General features: G+C 43.1%; 1 protein-coding gene across 1 annotated transcript in view; it reads right to left on the bottom strand.

Annotated features, from left to right (window-relative positions):
* The window catches only part of PLCD3 (phospholipase C delta 3), an 88,887-nt gene that overhangs the window by 19,631 nt on the left and 45,178 nt on the right, over nucleotides 1–24,078 (bottom strand). The window contains exons 6-12 of the mRNA XM_069751379.1: nucleotides 21,278–21,479; nucleotides 12,984–13,128; nucleotides 7,235–7,387; nucleotides 5,115–5,198; nucleotides 4,844–4,973; nucleotides 718–834; nucleotides 70–236 (exon numbers count right to left, since the gene is read on the bottom strand). Of these exons, the coding sequence (XP_069607480.1) occupies nucleotides 70–236; nucleotides 718–834; nucleotides 4,844–4,973; nucleotides 5,115–5,198; nucleotides 7,235–7,387; nucleotides 12,984–13,128; nucleotides 21,278–21,479 (998 nt within the window). The remainder of the gene's footprint in view (nucleotides 1–69; nucleotides 237–717; nucleotides 835–4,843; nucleotides 4,974–5,114; nucleotides 5,199–7,234; nucleotides 7,388–12,983; nucleotides 13,129–21,277; nucleotides 21,480–24,078) is intronic.

The following is a 24,078-nucleotide window of genomic DNA, read 5'->3' as shown; positions in this document are numbered from 1 at the left end:
ACTGCCTGTTGTACATGGCAGGTATGTTATGTGCTGTGCAAATGACCCATGATGCAGCCCAGAGCTCACCTTGACATTCAGAATCTTCAAACTGCCGCTGCCATCCTCGGGGTTAAACAGAGTATCCTCTCTACATAAGAATCTGGGTTTCAGGACATACCCACAGGCACCATTGTCCAGGAAACGTCCCCGGTTCAAGTCCATTGTGTAGCCAGGGGTCTGAAAGTTCAGAGCCACTGAAAAAGAGAAATGTGTACAGTGAAAAAGGGAAGGGAAAAGATCACAAGGCAATCACTAGAAATTTTGATATTTGTATGCCTTGGCTCTCTAGAGCACTCCTCCCATCAGTCCATGGTGGTTTTAATCACAGCAGGATCCTACCTTCCCATATAAATGTAGGCTATTAGCCCAAGAGAGGACTCACATTAGGTTAGGTCCCCAGCAAAGAAGACCACCTTGTGGTGGCTGCGGGCACATATAGACTGGCCAATTTATATGCAAAGTATCTTAGTTTTTTCCTATTTTCAGAGCAGTAATGCAAATCCAATTTCATATATTTCATGTTTACATGCTATAGTACTACAGAGTGCAACTTTGTTAGTTATGTATGAAGATGGCTACTCTTAGCATGCACTTATTCAGACCAGTATTTTGTTCGGAAGTGATGATGAGTCTTTTGATAATAAGATAAACATTAGAGAGACCGGTTTTCCTTACCAAGCTGGCAGCCGGCATTCCACATCTCCTGTGGACTAAAGTTAGAAGAGTTGGCTCTCAATCCATCAGGGTAAATGCGACTGAGTTGTCGGGTATTGTAACGAACTATAGCATTTCCTGCAAGAAGAGAAATTGGATAATCGGCTGTAAAACACTAATGAATGATAAGTGCTGTGTATAAGAAAATGGCAGATAACCGAGTGCAACTGTTTGCGAATTTAATGTCAGCAACAAGAGATGGGAATCTGAAATCCCTGACTATACCCTGAATAGAGAGGAAGCCATTGGCTCTTTACAAGTAGTGATGAGCGAATGTGCTCGTTCATCGAGTTTTCCGAGCATGCTCAGGTGTCTGAGTATTTTGGGCGTGCTCGTAGATTGCAGCTGCATGATTTGTGTCTGCTAGACAACCTGAACACATGCAGGGATTGCCTGTTTGTTAGGGAATCCCCACATGTATTCAGGCTGTCTAGCAGCTGCGGGGACTCAAAGATAATCTAAGAGCACACCCAAGATACTCGGAGAACACCGGAGCATTCTCGGAAAACTCGAGTAACAAGCACACTCGCTCATCACTAATTACAAGTCATTCTCTCATGTTTGTTCAAAGAGCCCAGGATCTGGAAGATAAAACACCAACGTCGACATTTCTTAATTATATTGGCTTCTGGAAAAGTGGTTGATAGCCAGATAGAGAAAGAAAAAAATTTACTTGGAGGAATACTCCGGACAAAACTGGCGCACTGCATTACCCATGATTTGCCCTCCATCCCCGCAGGTCTCACGACTTACCAGTATAACAGTTTTGCCCATTGTGTCACTTTAGCCTTGGCCAGTTTACTGCAGCCATATTACTGTAATATGTTATTGTGCGTGCTCCCAACACAAAGCCAGAGCTTCAGCAGTTATAATAATCCCAAATGGGCATGGTGGGACCCTGCTAACACGCTGCCGCTATTACTGGACCTCCTCGGCTGTTAGTTATATGGATTTCCTATCATACCATTCAGGAGTCCTATTTAGGCATTGCTCTATAGCGCTCTTTATATATTTTTCTACACTTGTATGTGATGGATACTATTGAATTATTTGCTATATCTATGGCATACTTGATCGATCACATAGGTGGCCCACTTGGGCACAGCACTATTTAGCACTTTCTACTTTACCACACTTACATGTGTATGGTTCATGATTTTGTATACTATATATTATATTCTATTTGAAATCTATTCTTCCCCATTATTATACTTATACTTTTGGCTCCAGTTTCTGATATGATGTGTAGCACATCAGGAACTTTTTATTTGCCAGATACTTATTGCAATTATTGGCAGTTGTCCGCCATTCTTTTCCATGACATTTGGTGTTTCCATTCTTTTATGTGGTTTTAATTGTGTTGGTTATATTACTAAATAAAACTTGTTACGATTTTATATGGTTTGCATCTTCTCTTCTTTTGGTGTCTTTGATTATTATGATGCATGGATTGTTATTAGTGATGAGCGAATATACTCGTTACTCGAGATTTCCCGAGCATGCTCGGGTGACCTCCAAGTATTTTTTAGTGCTCGGAGATTTCGTTTTCATCGCCTCAGCTGAATGATTTACATCTGTTAGCCAGCATAAGTACATGTGGGGGTTGCCAGGTTGTTAGGAAATCCCCACATGTAATCAAGCTCGCTAGTATCTGTAAATCATTCAGCTGCGGCAAAGAAAACTAAATCTCCGAGCACTAAAAAATACTCGGAGGCCCCCGAGCGTGCTCGGGAAATCTCGAGTAACGAGTATATTCGCTTATCACTAATTGTTATTTTAGGTGTAAATCCTAGTACTCTGTTTAAAGGGAAGCTGTCAATTGATTCTTGTTGTCCAAACCACCATAGCATGAATCGCAGCCTGTCTGCACAATTGTGCGCACAGTGTCAGTGCAGGAGCTTAATAGGTGCGCACACATCCCTCACTCCTGTCTGCGGTGTCCGCTCGCTACACTGATCCATGAAGGTGTGACATGCGAGTAGCCACAGGAGAGAGGTATGAGTGCCGCCTGCTGACACTGTGTGCACTCAGCTCCTGCGGTGTCAGTGTGCACACATCTGAGTTTTCAGTTCAGGCAGTGCCCTCATTGCTGTCAATCAACAAAGGGAGAAGGCCCAGAACAGTGCACTGAGAAATTGGCCATGCCAAGAGTCTACCCAGCACCCTAATTTGCATAATAATTAAATATAATGCTGTATATAATGATAACTGACAGAACTAAACAACAGACATGATTTTTATAGGGGCTAAGTACACTGTATGACTATCTGAGTAGTTTACACTGAGGTTTGGAGGTGACAGACTCCCATTAAAATGCATCATTTGTGCAGAGGTTGGAAGCAGACCTAATTGTGCCCACACACTGGTTTGGCAAGCGGCTACACACACAAGCCCGTCATAGCTGAACAGATGTGCTTTCTTAGTGGGCTAAGTAATTGACGTACATCTCTGGTGCAATCCTTGTTATCCCCAACATCACCTGTCAGGAAAAATTCAGGAGGTCCCATAAACATAAAAAAAATAATCCGGTGTCACCATATCAGCAAGCTTGGTCAATATTGCTATTATGTGTATGTGCACCTTAAAGGGATGGTCTTGCGCTTTTCACTTGCTGTCTGCCATTCGTGCACACATTCTAGTAGGTATATGCAGACTCAAAGTTATTAACAATGCCCATCCCGATGTGGAAGTGAGCAGTGAAAACTCTTACGTATAGATAAGCTTAACATCTCTTCATGTATCTAATCTAAGAGCAACATTGTGAAGACAGAGACCCCAATTCCAGCAATGTGTCACTTACAGCTGCCATGTAGTCCTCCATATGCATGATTTCTTTGCATAGGCAGAAAGTTGACACTGGCAAATTTCTACCTATGCACAGTGTACACAGAAAGTTGGTAGTGGCGTGAGTGGGGTTAGGCCGGAGTCACACTACAGCGAGATACGGCCGAGTCTCACAAGTTAAAAACAAGCTCTGGCACCGGCACTCCGGAGCGGAGCGTGCAGCTCCATGTATTTCTATGCAGCCGCACGCTCCGCTCCGGAGTGCCGGTGCCAGAGCTTGTTTTTAACCAGCGAGACTCGGCCGTATCTCGCTGTGTGTGATCCCGGCCTTATACAGAGTATTAAGGTACCGTCACAACGATGTCGATCGCTGCAGCGTCGCTGTTTGGTCGCTGGAGAGCTGTCACACAGACAGCTCTCCAGCGACCAACGATCCCGAAGTCCCCTGGTAACCAGGGTAAACATCAGGTTACTAAGTGCAGGGCCGTGCTTAGTAACCCGATGTTTACCCTGGTTACCGTTGTAAATGTAAAAAAACAAACACTACATACTTACATTCCCGGTGTCTGGTCAGGTCCCTCGCCGTCAGCTTCCCGCACTGACTGAGCGCCGGCCGTAAAGTACAGCGGTGACGTCACCGCTGTGCTGTGCTTTACGGCTGGCCGGCGCTCACCAGTCAGTGCGGGAAGCAGACGGCGAGGGACCTGACCAGACACCGGAATGTAAGTATGTAGTGTTTTTTTTTTTTGTTTTTTTTTTACATTTACAACGGTAACCAGGGTAAACATCGGGTCACTAAGTGCGGCCCTGCGCTTAGTAACCCGATATTTACCCTGGTTACCAGTGAAGACATCGCTGGATCGGTGTCACACACGCCGATTCAGCGATGTCAGCGGGAGATCCAGCGACAAAATAAAGTGCTGGACTTTCCCCAGCGACCAACGATCTCCCAGCAGGGGCCTGATCGTTGGTCGCTGTCACACAAAACGATTTCGTTAACGATATCGTTGCTACGTCACAAAAAGCAACGATATCATTAACGATATCGTTATGTGTAACGGTACCTTTAGAGGCTAGTAGATCTGCAGCAGATAAAATAGAGATTTTATCAAAACTGCAGCAAGCTGCTCTCTACATCATGTTGCTCTCAGATTAAGTAGCAAAAACCTGGTTACACGTTCCTTTTAAGGGTAAACCAGCTTTTCCAGAAACAGGCAAAAAAGTCTCTTTCATTTCTTGGTTACAATAACGTCTTTTGGGAGCTCCTCATCTCTATCCCAGACATTGGATGTAGTATACGTACCACAGTCCTTCATCAGTCTGCGCACCTTGTCCTCACTGAATGAGCTCATCTCACACGCTTTTCCTGGCTGGTCGCGATACTCCACAGACTGGCAATAGACCACCAGGTCAGAGAGCTCCTGTGCAATGTCCTGGACGGAAGAGAAGGGCATATCATATGTATATCACACTTAATAAATTACCCCAATGCATCCAATCCTTCATCCCATCTCCAGGCTGCATTATAATATACCCCATTCCCCTCTTCTGATCCCCACTTTCTATACACTCACCATCCTGCTTCTTCCGTCCTCCTCCTCCAATGATCTCCGCTCACTGAGCTTCTTTGCCTTCACTAGGATTTTCCCCTTCAAAGCCTAAGAAATAAAAGGGCAAACTAATATACCAGCCACAATGTCCTGGAGGAGATGTACAATAGCATTACTTAGTGGATATCAAGTGGTATCAGGGACTTGTGGTAGAGGAGACATTGATGTCTATTCAGAATATTGGATTTTACAAGAGAAGTCACTGGTCTTCAGCTCTCAAAATGGTCATGATCTCCCACCCTAAACAGTATTTTTCAGCAGGATCGGCCAACCAATCATCTGACTTGTATGGGAGGCTTCTCAACTTCCTGCTACAGATAATGTTGACGGAGAGAAGGATAAGGTGTCCGTAGGAAACAGATGTGTATGGGGGTAACGGAGGTCTCTGGAGGGAACAAAGGTATCTGGCTGAAACCGTTGTCTGGGGGAAACAGAAGTGTCTGGTTGGAACAGAGGTGTCTAGGGGAACTGAGGTCTCTAGGGGCAATAGAGGTGTTTAGGGTGAAAGAAGTGTGGTTGGAATAGAGGTCTCTTGGGAGGACAGAGGTCTCTGAGGGGAATAGTGTTGTCTGGTTGGAACAGAGGTGTTTGGGGGGGAGGGTCTCTGGGTTAGTAGAGGTATCTGGCAGCAGCTTATTCCACTGCCCCCACTGAAATACATGAACACTTGGCTGAAATGAACATTCATGTGTATTGGGGTTTGGAAGAGAAACTAGGAAGTAGACAAAAGGATCCTCAAAAACTAGACATCATGCTGTGATCCAAAGAAATTTTGGAACAAATGAGAAACAAAGTAATTGAGATCTATTAGTCTGGTAAAGGTTATAAAGCCATTTCTAAAGCATTGGGGCTCCTGCGAACCATAGTGAGAGTCATTATCCACAATTGGCGGAAACAAGGAACAGTGGTGAATCTTCCCAGGAGTGAACGGCTGAAGCAAATTACCCCAAGAGCACAGCGACGATTTGACGATTTATTCAAGAGGTCACAAAAGACCCACAAAAACATCTGTGTTCATTACTCCACCATAAGAAAGAGACTGCACAGTATAAGGCCGGGATCACACATGCGAGAATCACAGCCGAGTCTCGCATGTTAATACCCGGCACTGCAGCCTGCACTCCGGAGCGTGCGGCCGCATAGCAATACATGGAGCCGCACGCTCCGCTCCGGAGTGCAGGCTGCAGTGTCGGGTATTAACATGCGAGACTCAGCCGTGTTTCTCGCATGTGTGATCCCGGCCTAATATTTAAATTTGTTTGGTGATCTGAAACATTTAAGTGTGACAAACATGCAAAAGAATAGGAAATCAGGAAGGGAGCAAACACTTTCTCACACAACTGTATATTTATGAACTGGGGACATAAAGGTTTTTATTTATTTATTTTTTTTATTTTGTCACGTGGATTTACTTAATAATTCAACCTACAAATGAGCGCCTAGGGAGCTCATAAACCACCTACACATATATTAAAATTAATAGTGAATGAGGTCAAATGTCAATACATTTAGAAACAAAATACCAGTATATATAGAGAATAATAAAGTTCTAGTGCAACTAAGGAGGTAGATGATTGTAACAAGAAATCTGTCAAAGATCTAGTTGCTGCTCAATCATGTCATGTTGTGTATAATGTGGGATCCACTCAATGCGGCCCTGACACGTGTTTCGCTATTACTGCTTTTTCAAGGGGATATGCTCTAAGATTATTATCAATTACTGTATATACTGGCATTTGACTTTAGTATAAGGGAGTTACATAATGTACTATGACATATATTGGTTTAGTGAACTATATGATCAAGAGTATTATCAATGATTGCTTTATGATTGCCTATCTTTTTGGTTGCACTTGCACTTCATTTCTAAATGTACTGGCATATGATTTATTACAAGTAGCTATGTCTTGTTGAAATTTGTCTGATGAAGCAATTATTGATTTTAATATATTTGTAGTTGTAGGTTGAATTTTTATTTTCATTAGGGATAGGGACCTGAATTGATTAAGCTAAGAATGTCCAATAGTCGAAAACCCTTTAGATAGATATGGCTGACTAGTAATGTGATGCGTGTGTTATCTCACCTCAGGGGATGGAAGTTTAGCTGGATCAGCATTCCTTATTGGAGCTGTCAGTAACACATCTCCGAGGATGGTCCGCAGGTGATGAGCCATTGTCTCTTGCTGTTTCAACCCACAGTGATTCTCAATGGATAAGATGACCGGATACGGTGAATACTGTCATATTTAGCAAAAATACAAATACATACAATAAAATACACACTAGCAGTATTATTCTCCATATCCCAAGGACTGTTTCACAGTTAATAAGGTCTCATTGTACTGTCTGTCTGTACTATCTTGATCCCTGCGGATACAGACCCTACAATGTGGTCACATTACACGTCTGGCGACATAGAAAAACAAAATTATTCAGCTCAAAACTTCATGGTAACAATAGCAGCTTGTTAGATGCGGTGCATGGGCAAGGGTGAGGGCTGGTTCCCAGGACATGCGTAAAGTAAAGTGGATGACTCCAGCAATCGCAAATGAAGAAATTAAAAATACATTTTTATTTGATCACACTAAAAAAAATTTAAGAAACACTTTTCTTACACGTTTCAAGCCCATGCAGTGCCTTTACTCATAGCCCAGCATGGGCTTGAAATGTTAAGGCCAAGCGTTTCTTTTAAATTTCTTTGATCAAATAAATATGTATTTTAATTTTTACAATTGGGGATGCTGGAATTAATCCACTTTATTTTATCCGGCTCTAGTGGATATGTAACAATGAGGCGTACTTGTGCAGCTAGATGCATCAGGATTCTGGAAGTTTTTCTTCCATGACTTGCACCATATTTATGATGTGTTTTACACACTTTTTATGACTTGTCCAATTAATAGGAGTGTGGCTTATCAGAAAAATATGCTCAATTCCATTATAGAATACTCCTTGGTTTTTCCGTTGTATATATTTTCCATACTCCGATCCTTTGGGTCCATATCATATGGGTCAGGTTTGCAGTCTTGAATCTGATTCGCTCTCGTTGCTTCTAAATGCCTTGTCTGATTGATCTGCACATATGCTGCGAACAAGGGATACTTTAAGCCCAAAATGCGTTGGCTGCCATTTTTCTTTGCCCATTTTTTTTATGAAGATGTGAATATATTACAAGGAATAACACTGGACTACTATTTGCTTTTATATAGGTGGTATAGAGTTAGACTAGACAATCTTAACCCCTTCATGACCCAGCCTATTTTGACCTTAAAGACCTGGCCGTTTTTTGCAATTCTGACCAGTGTCCCTTTATGAGGTAATAACTCAGGAACGCTTCAATGGATCCTAGCGGCTCTGAGATTGTTTTTTCGTGACATATTGGGCTTCATGTTAGTGGTAAATTTAGGTCAATAAATTCTGTGTTTATTTGTGATAAAAACGGAAATTTGGCGAAAATTTTGAAAAATCGCAATTTTCACATTTTTAATTTTTATTCTGTTAAACCAGAGAGATATGTGACCCAAAATAGTTAATAAATAACATTTCCCACATGTCTACTTTACATCAGCACAATTTTGGAAACAAAATTTTTTTTTGCTAGGAAGTTATAAGAGTTAAAATTTGACCAGCGATTTCTCATTTTTACAACGAAATTTACAAACCATTTTTTTTAGGGACCACCTCACATTTGAAGTCAGTTCGAGGGGTCTATATGGCTGAAAATACCCAAAAGTGACACCATTCTAAAAACTGCACCCCTCAAGGTGCACAAAACCACATTCAAGAAGTTTATTAACCCTTCAGGTGCTTCACAGCAGCAGAAGCAACATGGAAGGAAAAAATGAACATTTAACTTTTTAGTCACAAAAATGATCTTTTAGCAACAATTTTTTTATTTTCCCAATGGTAAAAGGAGAAACTGAACCACAAACGTTGTTGTCCAATTTGTCCTGAGTACGCTGATCCCTCATATGTGGGGGTAAACCACTGTTTGGGCGCACGGCAGAGCTTGGAAGGGAAGGAGCGCCATTTGACTTTTTGAATGAAAAATTATCTGCACTCTTTAGCGGACACCATGTCGCGTTTGGAGAGCCCCCGTGTGCCTAAAAATTGGAGCTCCCCAACAAGTGACCCCATTTTGGAAACTAGACGCCCCAAGGAACTTATCTAGATGCATAGTGAGAACTTTAAACCCCCAGGTGCTTCACAAATTGATCCGTAAAAATGAAAAAGTACTTTTTTTTCACAAAAAAATTATTTTAGCCTCAATTTTTTCATTTTCACATGGGCAATAGGATGAAATGGATCCTAAAATTTGTTGGGCAATTTCTCCCGAGTACGTCGATACCTCACATGTGGGGGTAAACCACTGTTTGGGCACATGGCAGGGCTCGGAAGGGAAGGCGCGCCTTTTGACTTTTTGAATGGAAAATTAGCTCCAATTGTTAGCGGACACCATGTCGCGTTTGGAGAGCCCCTGTGTGCCTAAGCATTGGAGCTCCCCCACAAGTGACCCCATTTTGGAAACTAGACCCCCAAGGAACTTATCTAGATGCATACTGAGCACTTTAAACCCACAGGTGCTTCACAGAAGTTTATAACGCAGAGCCATGAAAATAAAAAATAATTTTTCTTTCCTCAAAAATGATTTTTTAGCCTGGAATTTCCTATTTTGCCAAGGGTATTAGGAGAAATTGGACCCCAAATGTTGTTGTCCAGTTTGTCCTGAGTACGCAGATACCCCATATGTGGGGGTAAACCACTGTTTGGGCGCACGGCAGGGCTCGGAAGGGAAGGAACGCCATTTGGCTTTTTAAATGGAAAATTAGCTCCAATCATTAGCGGACACCATGTCGCGTTTGGAGAGGCCCTGTGTGCATAAACATTGGAGATCCCCCAGAAATGACCCCATTTTGGAAACTAGACCCCCAAAGGAACTAATCTAGATGTGTGGTGAGCACTTTGAACCCTCAAGTGCTTCACAGAAGTTTAAAACGCAGAGCCATGAAAATAAAAAAAAAAATTTCTTTTCTCAAAAATGATTTTTTAGCCCGCAATTTTTCATTTTCCCAAGGGTAACAGGAGAAATTTGACCCCAAACGTTGTTGTCCAGTTTCTCCTGAGTACGCTGATACCCCATATGTGGGGGTAAACCACTGTTTGGGCACATGCCGGGGCTCGGAAGTGAAGTAGTGACGTTTTGAAATGCAGACATTGATGGAATGGTCTGCGGGCATCACGTTGCGTTTGCAGAGCCCCTGGTGTGCCTAAACAGTAGAAACCCCCCACAAGTGACCCCATTTTGTAAACTAGACCCCCAAGGAACTTATCTAGATATGTGGTGAGAACTTTGAACCCCCAAGTGCTTCACAGACGTTTACAACGCAGAGCCGTGAAAATAAAAAATCATTTTTCTTTCCTCAAAAATGATGTTTTAGCAAGCAATTTTTTATTTTCTCAAGGGTAACAGGAGAAATTGGACCCCAATAATTGTTGCGCAGTTTGTCCTGAGTATGCTGTTACCCCATATGTGGGGGTAAACCACTGTTTGGGCACACGTCGGCGCTCGGAAGTGAGGGAGCACCATTTGACTTTTTGAATACAAGATTGGCTGAAATCAATGGTGGCGCCATGTTGCGTTTGGAGACCCCTGATGTGCCTAAACAGTGGAAACCCCTCAATTCTACCTCCAACACTAACCCCAACACACCCCTAACCCTAATCCCAACTGCAGCCATAACCCTAATTACAACCCTAACCCCAACACACCCCTAACCACAACCCTAACCTCAACACACCCCTAACCCTAACCACAACCCTAATTCCAACCCTAACCCTAAGGCTATGTGCCTACGTTGCGGATTCGTGTGAGATTTTTCAGCATCATTTTTGAAAAATCCGCAGGTAAAAGGCACTGCGTTTTACCTGCGGATTTACCGTGGATTTCCAGTGTTTTTTGTGCGGATTTCACCTGCGGATTCCTATTGAGGAACAGGTGTAAAACGCTGCGGAATCCGCACAAAGAATTGACAAGCTGCGAAAAATACAACGCAGCGTTTCCGCACGGTATTTTCCGCACCATGGGCACAGCGGATTTGGTTTTCCATATGTTTACATGGTACTGTAAACCTGATGGAACACTGCTGCGAATCCGCAGCCAAATCCGCACCGTGTGCACATAGCCTAATTCTAAAGGTATGTGCACACGCTGCGGAAAACGCTGCAGATCCGCAGCAGTTTCCCATGAGTTTACAGTTCAATGTAAACCTATGGGAAACAAAAATCGCTGTACACATGCTGCAGAAAAACTGCACGGAAACGCAGCGGTTTACATTCCGCAGCATGTCACTTCTTTCTGCGGATTCCTCAGCGGTTTTACAACTGCTCCAATAGAAAATGGCAGTTGTAAAACCGCTGTGAAATGTGCAGAAAAACCACGGTAAATCCGCGATAAATCCACAGCGGTTTAGCACTGCGGATTTATCAAAATCCGCTGCGGAAAAATCTGCAGAGGACCAGAATACGTGTGCACATACCGAAACCCTAACCCTAACCCTAACCCTAGTTCTAACTCCAACCTTAGTGGAAAAAAAAAAATTCTTTATTTTATTATTGTCCCTACCTATGGGGGTGATAAAGGGGGGGTCATTTACTGATTTTTTTTTATTTTGATCACTGTGAGGTTTTATCACAGTGATCAAAATTCACATTGGAACGAATCTGCCAGCCGGCAGATTCGGCGGGCGCACTGGGCATGCGCCCGCCATTTTGGAAGATGGCAGCGCCCAGGAAAGAAGACGGACCCCGGGAAGCTCGGTAAGTATGATGGCGTGGGGGGGCGAGCACGGGGGGGTGGATCGGAGCATGGGGTGGTGGATCGGAACACGGGGGGGTGGATCGGAACACGGGGGTGGATCGGAGCACGGGGGGTGGATTGGAGCACGGGGGGTGGATCGCAGTGCGGGGGGGTGGATCGCAGTGCGGGGGGGTGGATCGGAGTGCAGGGGGGTTGGATTGGAGCACGGGGGTGGGATTGGAGCACGGGGGGAGCGGACAGAAGGACGGGGGAGCGGAGCACAGGACGGAGGGGAGCGGACCACAGATCGGAGGGCTGTAAAGGTGCCGGCAGAGTGAACTTGCACTCTGATGTGCCTCATTTTTAGCAGTGTACGCCTGCTGGAGGCAGACACTCAGATGAAGTAGACTGTGTTTGCGTGTCCGCTTTCAGCAGGAGTACACTCCCAAAAATGGTGCACTTCAGAACTCGCATTCACTCTGCCTGTGCATATGTCTGAATCCCATTTTGTCCCTAAACATCTTTACAGGTAATGCTCCTTCAGAGAAAAATGTGCAAATTAACTTTCTTGCAGAATAACATACTATCTCACGATCTAGCTCCTATAAGGAGCGGTTACCCTATAAGGGAAGAGTCAGACGGCCGTATAAGTCGCATGAGGATCACAATGCAATGCTTGGACTGGTCGTTGGCTCTTCTGACCCAAGTGTGTCAGCATGTATTTCTATGCAGCTGTCATGCTCGGGTCGGGAGAGCCGATGGCCAGTCTGAGTTATAAGGCTATATGACTCTTTTCTACGACTGACCCGTTAAGGAGCCTTTGAATATGGCCTGGGATGAATACCAAGCCAGAAACTCATCTACTGGCAGCCTGTTTTGGAGTGTTTACCTCTCATGAGAGCAGAGTACTCACCTCCACACTGATGAGGGGCAAACACCCCAAACCAGGCTGCCTGTAGAGGAGTTTCTGGCTTTAAACCATAAGCTCTCTCCCGCAGCAGTTCACACTTTGTGCAGAAAACTGTCCGACAACTTACTTTGAATGCAAAGTGCTTGATGGTGGAAATTACATCTTTAAACAGTATCTTGGAGGTGAGCGTGTGGCCATGGTAAATCACAGGTTCTCCATCTGCTCCTTCCCAGCAGTCCAGCTCCACACAACGGCAGCCCTCTGTGAATGCCCTACAGATAAGAGGTAATACACCTGAATACCCAAACGGCAAGCCCAATGACACATGCATTCAATACAGTCACCATTTCACAACAACTCAATAATGAAACATTTCATAATTTCTATATGGAACTTTGCATTAGGTTTGCTATGTCTCAGGAGACTTTTGCTAAATTCAGCCTGGTGGTATAATTAAAACTAAAAATACTAGATTATCAAAAGAGAACCAAATATTACATTGCTAATTCATGACATTTACTGACCACCTTCATTAATGATAAAGCAGATCTCTATTATGGGGGACGCGCAGAAGAGCAATCCAGATTTATAAAAAAAAGTTTGCTGACTCAGTTCACTCAATGGTCCATAACATCACTTTTGACCTATGGTATCCATATCATACCTAATGCCGGCACATGCAATTAGCACTCATTTTGAAAACTATGTTCTTTCTTTAGAGTACTTAAATAGAAAATGAGGGTGGAAAATTGCTGATTTTAGGTGTTTAAAGGAAGTCTGTCAGTACAAAATGACTGTTCAAACCAAGAACGGCGCTCAGGTCACCTGTGCCCTGGCCAAACAGTTCAGTGCACCTTCCCACCTACTTGTTTTCCATCAATCAAGGAAGGTAGGGGGGGACAGCCATAGAAAACAAGTAGGGGAAAGGTGCACTAAACTACTCCGCCACGCCTAGTGTTCACCAGGTGTAGGGGGGGCAGCCATAGAAAACAAGAAGGGGAAAGGTGCACTGAACTACTCCGCCACGCCTAGTGTTCACCAGGTGTAGGGGGGGAGAAGCCATAGGAAACAAGTAGGGGAAAGGTGCACTGAACTACTCCACCACGCCTAGTGTTCACCAAGTGACTGTGCTTGGTTTGAACTGTAGTTTTCTGCTGAAAGAATCCCTTTAATCTTAACTCATTTGAGATGTAGCCAGTGTTCACTTTTACAATTTTGTTTTTCATTGCCTCCTTCCAAAAGCCATAACTTTCATTGTTTTGCGTCCCCAGTTCTATAACTTACACCTTATTCAGACATCCGTGTGTCATGTATGTGTTCTGCCTGCGTTCTTCACGGATAGAACAAGTACTCATTATACAGTAGTCTATGGGGCTGTGTTTTTGTGTGGACTGAGTGGTCATCAAAAAATTAAGGGGACATGTACGTTTTTGAATCATGAATCAAAATTACTCTTACAAATCTACGCTTTAATTAATTATTTTTATTAATGATTCAGTGTTGCTGCTTGAGGGTTTAATTTTATGGACCTCGTGTTGTGTAAACTTTTATAGTTTTTTTTAATACATTTAATAAAATGTTAAACCATTTATTTACGGGCTTTTTTTAGTCCCTCTTGTAATAGTCATCACTTGATTGCTGATAAAATAATTCTGTCCCAGACAATAAATAGATCTGTCTAGTAATGCAGCAAATTAGTAAAAAGTGGATTTACCTTTGCACAGGAAGTTTGGAGTTTAAGATATTGAGAAAATTTAGTGACAACCCTTGTGGCTATTTTCTATTTAGTGTCTCACCTTGGCCAGATGTTTCTATAGGAGGACATGGACAATTATCTTAAGCTTGGTTTAAACCTAATGACCATCGGGACTAAATAACCGCCGACCAGTAACTTGTTTGTTGATTGGCGATCATTTAATTGCCTGATTACACAGGCAATAGTGCGCCTAGGCTGCCATTGTTCTAGGTAGCATGAGTCATGTTTACACGGGATGGTGTGAACAATCACCTTTTGTGCAATACTAAAGACCATTTGACCCAAAGAAGGAGCATTTTGAACGGGTGATCAGCAGCCTGTTTGGACTGCAAGATTATCATGCAGTGAAAATGGACAATAAATATTAGGTTTGATTAAAACCAATGCTAGCCTATAAACTACCATGAGTCTCCTCTGTTCAGGGCTCATAATAGTTTTATATTAAAAAAAATTTGTGGAGAAAATCACATTCTGAAAACCTTTCCTTTGCCCTTGTCAGCTGTCTGGAAGCCTCTTAATTTATCCAACATTGTGATTATATTCTGTGTAGTTATGATGAACATTTTATAGAGTGAAGCAATGGTGGAAATGTCCTCTGGGAATGCCACCACAGGGACCACAAACTGCCCATAATAGGGTGGAGATTGGAGGAGCTGCCAAGGCAATTTTCTGCATTTTGTAACATGCCTGCTAATAGTTAGACATCAGAGATAGACTGCTCCCCCAGAGACTTCAAAATATACAGTATCCAGCTGTTTCAGATTTAGGTCAGGTTAATGTAACAAGGAAACATCTTTAAGAAAGGAAATTATCTTAAAAGTCTCATAGTAAGGCACTAGATCAATAAAGGAACTTCAATAAAATTTATAACCTGATTAACTGGTAGTGTATTATATAGATTATGACATTTTGAGCTATATTGATGCAAATATCAAGGAGTTGGTGTCTAATAATTTAATTCCCTACTGCGGAGCCATGTTTCCTTAAAACTCAGCAATGATCCGTTCCCCTGTTATTTCCCCTAGAAATGTATGATTAAATTGACATCTCCAATTATATTTTTATACTGTAGTGACATGCTCTATTGACGTGGAAGGGTTACAACATGTTGTCAATTTTTAGTTACCTAATTACTTTTACTATTGTTTCTGTTTGTTTTCACACTCACTCCTGTAATCCTCCACTTTCTATTAACCCCCCTAATCCCTACACCAAGTAAGGAACTGTTCATCTCTTCTTCAATCCTCACCATCCATCTCACCTCCTCCTCAGAACTGTTCATCAACATACAATCCTCTGTCTCCAAACGCAGACAGCCACCTCATGCCCTCTCCTGCTCCCACCTGCTAACACTTTCTCTGCTCCTCCTCACTGCCGGTGATATTGCTCCAAATCCTGATCCTCCTCACCACATTCCCACAGTCATTTCTACCTCCCATGCACAACTTTCTGTAACCTCTCTAACCTTATACCCATTCGCCCAGCCCCTGCTTCCCCAGTCCCACTAGCAGGAGCTCTATGGAACGCTCGCTCTATGATCTTTTCATTACTCACAAACTTTCCTTCCTTGCCATGACCGAAACCTGATTCACCCCCTCCGACACAGCCTTTCCTGCTGCACTCTCGTATGGTGGATTCCACTTTCCCACACCCCCAGCCCCAGCATCAAGCGTGGTGGAGGAGTTCATTTTCTCCTGTCAGATAACTGCTCCTTCACCTCAATCCCACTGCCACCCTCTGTTACCCTCCCTTCCTTTGAGGTGAACTCTGTATGCATCTACTCCCCCACCAACCTCCAACTGGTTGTCATTTACCGCTCACCAGGGCCAGCCACCACCTTTTTCGACCACTTCACCACCTGGCTACTTCATTTCCTCTCCGCTGACATCCCCACTATCATCTTGACTTCTATCTCTCACTTCCTCCTTCGGCCTCACTCAATGGTCTTGTGCAGCCACTCACAAAGATGGCCACACACTGGAACTCACCTTCACCCGCCTCTGCTCCCTATCCAACCTCTCTAACTCACCTCTTCTTCTTTTTTACCACAACTTACTTACATTCTCTTCCCTCTCCTCTCCAGATCCACAATCCTCACTCCACAAACTCACACACCCTCGCAGAAATCTTAAAAACCTCGATCTACACTCACTGTCTGAATCCCTTCTCCCTCTTACAGACATAAGTTCCTTACACAATGCGGATGCTGCTGCCACTCTATATAACACCACAATAGCTGCAGCTCTGGAATCCGTTGCCCCTCTCACACATACCAAAGCTCACAAAATCAATATACAGCCCTGGCACACTAGCTTGACCAAAGAACTAAGATGGGCTTCCAGGGTTGCTGAGTGGAGATGAAAAAGATCACACTCCAACAAGGACTTCATCGCATTCAAACAGTCCCTTACTACTTTCAAGGCCAAATTCACCACAGCTAAACAAACCTATTTCTCATCTCTCATATCCTCCCTGTCTCACAACCCTAAACAGCTATTCAACACCTTCAATTATCTCCTCTGTCCCCCAGCACCTCCTCTGTTATGATCTGGTGGCCTAGGAGCAGCATGAGACGTACTCTGGAGAAGGTGGTACCTGTACTGACCGCAAACCCTGAACTTAGCAGCGCAACTAGAAGTAGCCGTGGGGAGTACCTAACACTCCCTAGACCCCTCGACACAGGCTAAGAACTAACTTCCCCTAAAGACAGAAACGGGAAAACTATCTTGCCTCAGAGAAAATCCCCAAAGGATAGACAGCCCCCCACAAATATTGACTGTGAGAGGAGAGGGAAATGACATACGCAGACTGAAATTAGGATTTAGCATAGGAGGCCATTCTAGCTAAAAAGAAAGAATAGGACAGAGTACTATGCGGTCAGTATTAAAACACTAGAAAATATCCACCACAGAAAATACAAATCACCACATCTGACTAAAGACATGGAGGGTATATCTGCATCTCCAGAGACACAGCTTGGCTGCAAAAAATCCTTCACAGACAAAGCTGGACAAGACAAAACATGAAAATGCACAGAACTATAAGGTCCACAGCAGGTGGACAGCAAAAACAAAGCCAGAACTTATCTTGTTGAAATGAACAGCAAAACAGGAGAGACCAGGGATGGATGTGAATCCTCCAAAAACAATGGACAACTGGCACTGACTAAAGGATAAAGCAGGACTAAATAGCCCAGCCCAAATTGCAAAAAATGGATACACCTGATAAATGCTGCGATCCAAAGACAGCAGCACAACCACTCATAACCACCGGAGGGAGCCCAAGAGCAGAATTCACAACACTCCTCCCTCTCCACTCATCTCAGCTGAAGACTTTGCCTCATTTTTCAAGCAGAAGATTGATAACATCAGAGACCGTTTTGGTCGACAACCCCCAGAACCTTTCCTCCTAACTGCCCAGCCCTTCACCTCCAAAACCATCTTCTCCATCATTACAGAAGATCAACACTCTACTCTCAAGATCACATCTCATCACCTGTGCACTTCATCCCAAACCTCACCACAGTCTTCATCCCAACCTTAACCCATCTCTTCAACCTATCACTAACAACTGGTGTTTTCCCCTCAAGCTTTAAACATGCCTCAACCACACCTATCCTCAAAAAGCACTCCCTTGACCCATGCTCTTCATCTAGCTATCGCCCCATATCACTTCTCCCCTATGCCTCAAAACTACTGGAACAACACGTCCATCTTGAACTGTCCTCCCGCCTCTCTTCTTGCTCCCTCTTCGACCGCTTACAATCTGGCTAACGTCCACACCACTCCACTGAAACTGCCCTAACTAAGGTCACCAATGACCTATTAACCGCCAAAGACAAGTGACACTACTCTGTCCTCCTCCTGGACCTGTCCTCTGCCTTTGACACAGTGGACCATTCCCTATTACTACAGACCCTCTCATCTCTTGGCATCACAGACTTGGCCCTATCTTGGATTGCGTCATACCTAACAGACTGGACATTCAGCGTCTCCCACTCTCACACCACCTCCTCACCTCGCCCCCTATCTGTGGGAGTCACACAAGGTTCAGTTCTAGGGCTCCTGCTCTTCTCCATCTACACCATTGGCCTGGGACAGCTCATAGAATCTCACGGCTTTCAGTATCACCTCTATGCTGATGACACACAGATCTACATCTCTGGACCAGATATCACCACCCTACTAACCAGAATCCCACAATGTCTGTCCGCTATTTCATCCTTCTTCTCTGCTAGATTTCTAAAGCTTTATATGGATAAAAGAGAACTCAATCCCCCCAACGGACCTCTCTCCCCAGTCCCAGAAGCTCTCTGCCTCGGGGTTATCCTTGACACTGATCTCTCTTTCAAACCACATATGCAAGCCCTTTCCACTTCTTGCCAACTTCAACTCAAAAATATTTCATGGATCCGTACATTCCTCAACAAAGAATCTGCAAAAACCCAGCCCATGCCCTCATCATTTCCCTCCTTGACTACTGCAACCTCCTGCTCTGTGGCCTCCCCTCTAGCACTCTCGCACCCCTCCAATCTATTCTAAACTCTGCTGCCCGACAAATCCACCTGTCCCCCCGCTATTTCCCGGCGTCTCCCCTCTGTCAATCCCTGCACTGGCTCCCCATTACCCAAAGACTCCAGTTCAAAACCCTAACCATATAGATATAAAGAACCCGGCACTCAACTTCAATTAAACTCGAGGTTTTTATTCCGTAGTACGAAAAACGTTTCGGCCTAGTGTGGCCTTCATCAGTTACTACAACATTGCAAAATCAATAAATACATCTGTAAATACATCTGTAAATACACAAAATGTGGAACAAAACAATAACAGAAAAAGAAAATAAAAAAAAACAAAGGTATATACAGAGAGCCACTGGGTCATGATTTATCAGTAGTGGAAAAACCATTAGGGAGCCACTTAGTCTACCTAAAACCCCCCTGCTATTGAATAGAGTACAGAGAAAAGTAGCGCTGTTCATACCGTACTGAAGGGTGACTGAGATTAAACTCAGTGAGTGTAATAGATCCGTAGGTTATCACTAAAAGAGATGTAAACTATATAGTGCAAAGATGTAATAGTGCACATAGTGCAAGTGTCCCCCAGTGGTAGCCAGTTTGCACTATGTGCACTATTACATCTTTGCACTATATAGTTTACATGGCGGGTCTCTCTCTCTCTCTCTCTCTCTTTTAGTGATAACCTACGGATCTATTACACTCACTGAGTTTAATCTCAGTCACCTTTCAGTACGGTATGAACAGCGCTACTTTTCTCTGTACTCTATTCAATAGCAGGGAGGGTTTTAGGTAGACTAAGTGGCTTCCTAATGGTTTTTCCACTATTGATAAATCATGACCCAGTGGCTCTCTGTATATACCTTTGTTGTTTTTTTATTTTCTTTTTCTGTTATTGTTTTGTTCCACATTTTGTGTATTTACAGATGTATTTCCAGATGTACGTTTTTTGTACTATGGAATAAAAACCTCGGGTTTAATTGAAGCTGAGTGCCGGGTTCTTTATATCTATATGTATATGGTTTGGGAACCTACCCGTGCACCTCAGTAGCTGTGCTCACGTCTTTTGATTCACAAAACCCTAACCATGACGTACAAAACCATCCACAGCCTGTCTCCACCATACATCTGTGACCTCGTCTCACGGTACTTTCCTGCACGCAACCTCCGATCCTCACAAGATCTCCTTCTCTACTCCCCTCTTATCTCCTCTTCCCATAATCGCATACAAGATTTCTCCCGCGTAACACCCCTACTCTGGAACTCTCTACCACAACATATTAGACTCACCTACCATCAAAACCTTCAAAAAGAACCTGAAGACCCTCCTCTTCCGAAAAGCCTACAACCTGCAGTAACCACCGCTCGACCAAGCCACTGCACAACCAGCTCTACCCTCACCTACTGTATCCTCACCCAACCCTTGTAGATTGTGAGCCCTCGCGGGCAGGATCCTCTCTCCTCCTGTACCATTGTGACTTGTATTGTACTCTACTTGTTTTTATTATGTATACCCCTCCTCACATGTAAAGTGCCATGTAATAAATTGTGCTATAATAATAAATAATAATAATTTATAATGCTTTTCATATATAGCACTATCATATTCCACAGCGCTCTACAGACATTATCATCGCTGTCCCCATTGGGGCTCACAATCTAGATTCCCTATTAGTATGTCTTTGTATGGGAGGAAACCAGAGAACCCAGAGGAAACCCACGCAAACAGAAGTTGTCCTTGGTACCTCCATTATGCATCAATATCAATACCCCCTATAGAATTCGGTTTGATTACTCTGTTAGGCTACGTTCACATTAGCGTTGCGCCGCAACGCGCGACGCACGCTAAAACGCGCGCAAACGCGCGCAAAAACGCGCGCGTTTTGCGACGCGTGCGTCGTTTTCCGACGAAAATCGGACGCACAGAAAATGCTACAAGTAGCGTTTTCTTGCGTCCGACGCTAGCGTCGGAAACGACGCACGTGGCGAAAAACGCCACCAAAACGACGCACGCGTCCCCTATGTTAAACATAGGGGCGCGTCGCCGCTGCGTCGCCGGCGCGTCGCCGGCGCAACAGCGACGCACATTGGCGGAACGCCAATGTGAACGTAGCCTAACTTGCACTAACCCCATGACGATTTTCCTCACCTAATATATGACTCCGTGCTACTTGCCCCCACAAGCTGGTGGTTGGTCAGGTAGGTGTTGTGGGAGCAGGAGATGAAGTAGTGGCACAGTGGCTGGCTCATGTCTTGATACACTTTCCTATGTTTCTGGTTGTAGATGTCTCCCTCAGCTGAAAGTAGGTACATCATGAATCCATCTTGCATCATCAGGCCATGTTGCTTGGCTAAAGGGGAAAAAGTCAAAAAAGAAGAAAGTGAATGAAGTATCCAAACACTGGAAATTACTTGGTCGAGGAGAAGTAACATCTAATACTTTAGCCCAACTCAGTTAGTTCATTTACTGTGTGCACAAAGACTGGAGAACAAGTACTCAAACCAGTCAAAAGGCTAGATGTGAACCTGAACAGTTGGACAGCGTGGACTAGAAAAGGAAGAGCTGAGCAGAATAATATGTTATTACGTGTGGTAGAAAAGATTCAGTATAACTTGTATTTAATTCAATTAAATCCCTGAACTTACTATGCTTGAGTCTAGTGGGCGGTCTTACAGGGAGGACAGTCTGGATAGGACCACCCACTGGACTCATACGCACACAAACATCAGAGATTTTACTTAATGCAATGTAAGGTTTTCTGAAACTTTTCTCCAAAAAATGTCTATCAATTTAATCAACTCCTCCTGCTCTACAACATACTGCTTGCATATCAGATTTAATTTTCAACATGACAGGTTGCCTTTAAAAGACCCCATCTCAACCCAAATACAGAAAACAGGGTCCAAAACTCAACATCTGTCTGGCGGGAGTCTGATAAATGAAGAGTGAACATTCGCTTATTCCTCACTATTGGCTTTTCTAAACAGAATGGCGAACGCTTGACAAATTTGAAAAACGTTGGGTGTAATGATTTTGACTCTTGTTTCAAAATCATTGTTTTTGGCAGCACATCATCCTGTATGTTTATATATATAAACAGGACGTGCTGCTGATAACAGGATGCCCTAAGCGTATTAACGATCATTCTGCACACAAAAAATTGTGGTCAAAAGGTGTAAACAGGCTATTAAAAAACTTCCAATCGACTTCCATGTAGGCGATCAGCGGTCTTATATTGGCCTCTAAACCCAGACTAACTTCCTACTCTGCAAATGAAAGAAAAATAGACAGACTTACAGAAAATGAAATAAGTAAATATATATAGATTAGATAGATAATAGATATATAAATAGATATGAGATAGATAGATAGATAGATAGATAGATAGATAGATAGATAGATAGATAGATAGATAGATAGATAGATAGATAGATATGGGATATGAGAAAGGCTCTCCATGAGCTGAAACGTCGCCATGATGGGCTATTAAACTTGAACACTTTTTTAACTCATTTACAATGGTGTGCTGCCTTTCACTTCTTGGACTCTCATTATAAGGTTTGGTACATGCCTGAGGGGCTTTGCACCCAGAATTTGTTTTTTTTCTGTGCTGCTCTCACTTTTTGCTATAGATATGGGATAGATAGATAGATAGATAGATAGATAGATAGATAGATAGATAGATAGATAGATAGATAGGGGGTAGATAGGTACATAGATAGATAGATAATAGATAGATATGGGGTGGATAGGTACATAGATACATAGATACCTAGAGATAGATATGGGATAGATAGATAGATAGATACGGGGTAGATAGGTACATAGATACATAGATAGATGACTACACCCAGTGTTCATGGAGTCATACAATGATTAAGATGCATGTGATCAGTCAGTTGGACCTGACGGCTTGTCTTCTGGGTGTGTACATGTGAGTTTGATGTTATGAACTGGCAGATCAAGGAGAACAGGTTTATTACACTGAAAATCACAAGTTTCAGTTCTCACCTGATACCATCAAAGGCTACACAAGCCTGGAGCTGTTTCTAGTTCATTCACCCAGAGGACGGTCATGTTTAGATAACTAAATATGTTCTTGATCCTTACACAATGGCTGGTGAAGACGGCAGGTTTAGACATTGTCTAATATAAAATATCTAAGATAGGACTGTAGGACCTTGGCATTGATCGCACCACAGATATTTCTATGTGGCCATGCACTTTAAGCCACAGAAACCTTCTAAATTATATTGCAACCTAAACTTATTTAGGAAGAGTTTGTCTTCATCCCTGTAGACTTGTGGGCAGGATCTTCTCTCCTCCTGTACTTGTGTGTGCTTTGTTTTACTCATGTTTATTGTACTTGTCTATATTTGCCCCGTTCACATGTAAAGCGCCATGGAATAAATGAAGCTATAAAAATGTATAATAATAAAAATAATAATCTCGACTATAATATATACAGTTGAAACTAGAAGTTTACATATACTATTTAAAAAGACACATATGCATGTTTTTCTCAATATCTGACATGAAATAAGAATACATATAGAAGGATTTCTATGGAAAAATGCCATGCTACTGAAAAGATTGAGATGTAGATCCAGGTAGGATTTGATAGTAGAAGAGTGTTTTATTCGACACCTTTCGAAGTTAAAAGTACTTCTTCATCAGGAAGTAACCACATGTACGATACGATACGATACACTTTATTGATCCCGTGGGAAATTATGGTATCACAGCAGCACGACTTACATCATAAAAATCATAAAATGAATTACTTAATTGACATGACAGTTTGTTGACAGAAGGACATTATACATTAGAATAGGACATACACAGCGGGTGAACTGAAAAGTAGAAGAAATAAAGTGGACAATCATCTTTATGATTTAACCCTAATGTTATTGTTGTACATTCCCATAGCAGTTGGCACAAACGATTTC

This window comes from Ranitomeya imitator, chromosome 2 (assembly GCF_032444005.1).
Source record: "Ranitomeya imitator isolate aRanImi1 chromosome 2, aRanImi1.pri, whole genome shotgun sequence".
NCBI classification, from domain to species: domain Eukaryota; kingdom Metazoa; phylum Chordata; class Amphibia; order Anura; family Dendrobatidae; genus Ranitomeya; species Ranitomeya imitator.
Note: the sequence above shows the minus strand (reverse complement) of the source record. Positions and strands in the feature narration are given on the sequence as shown.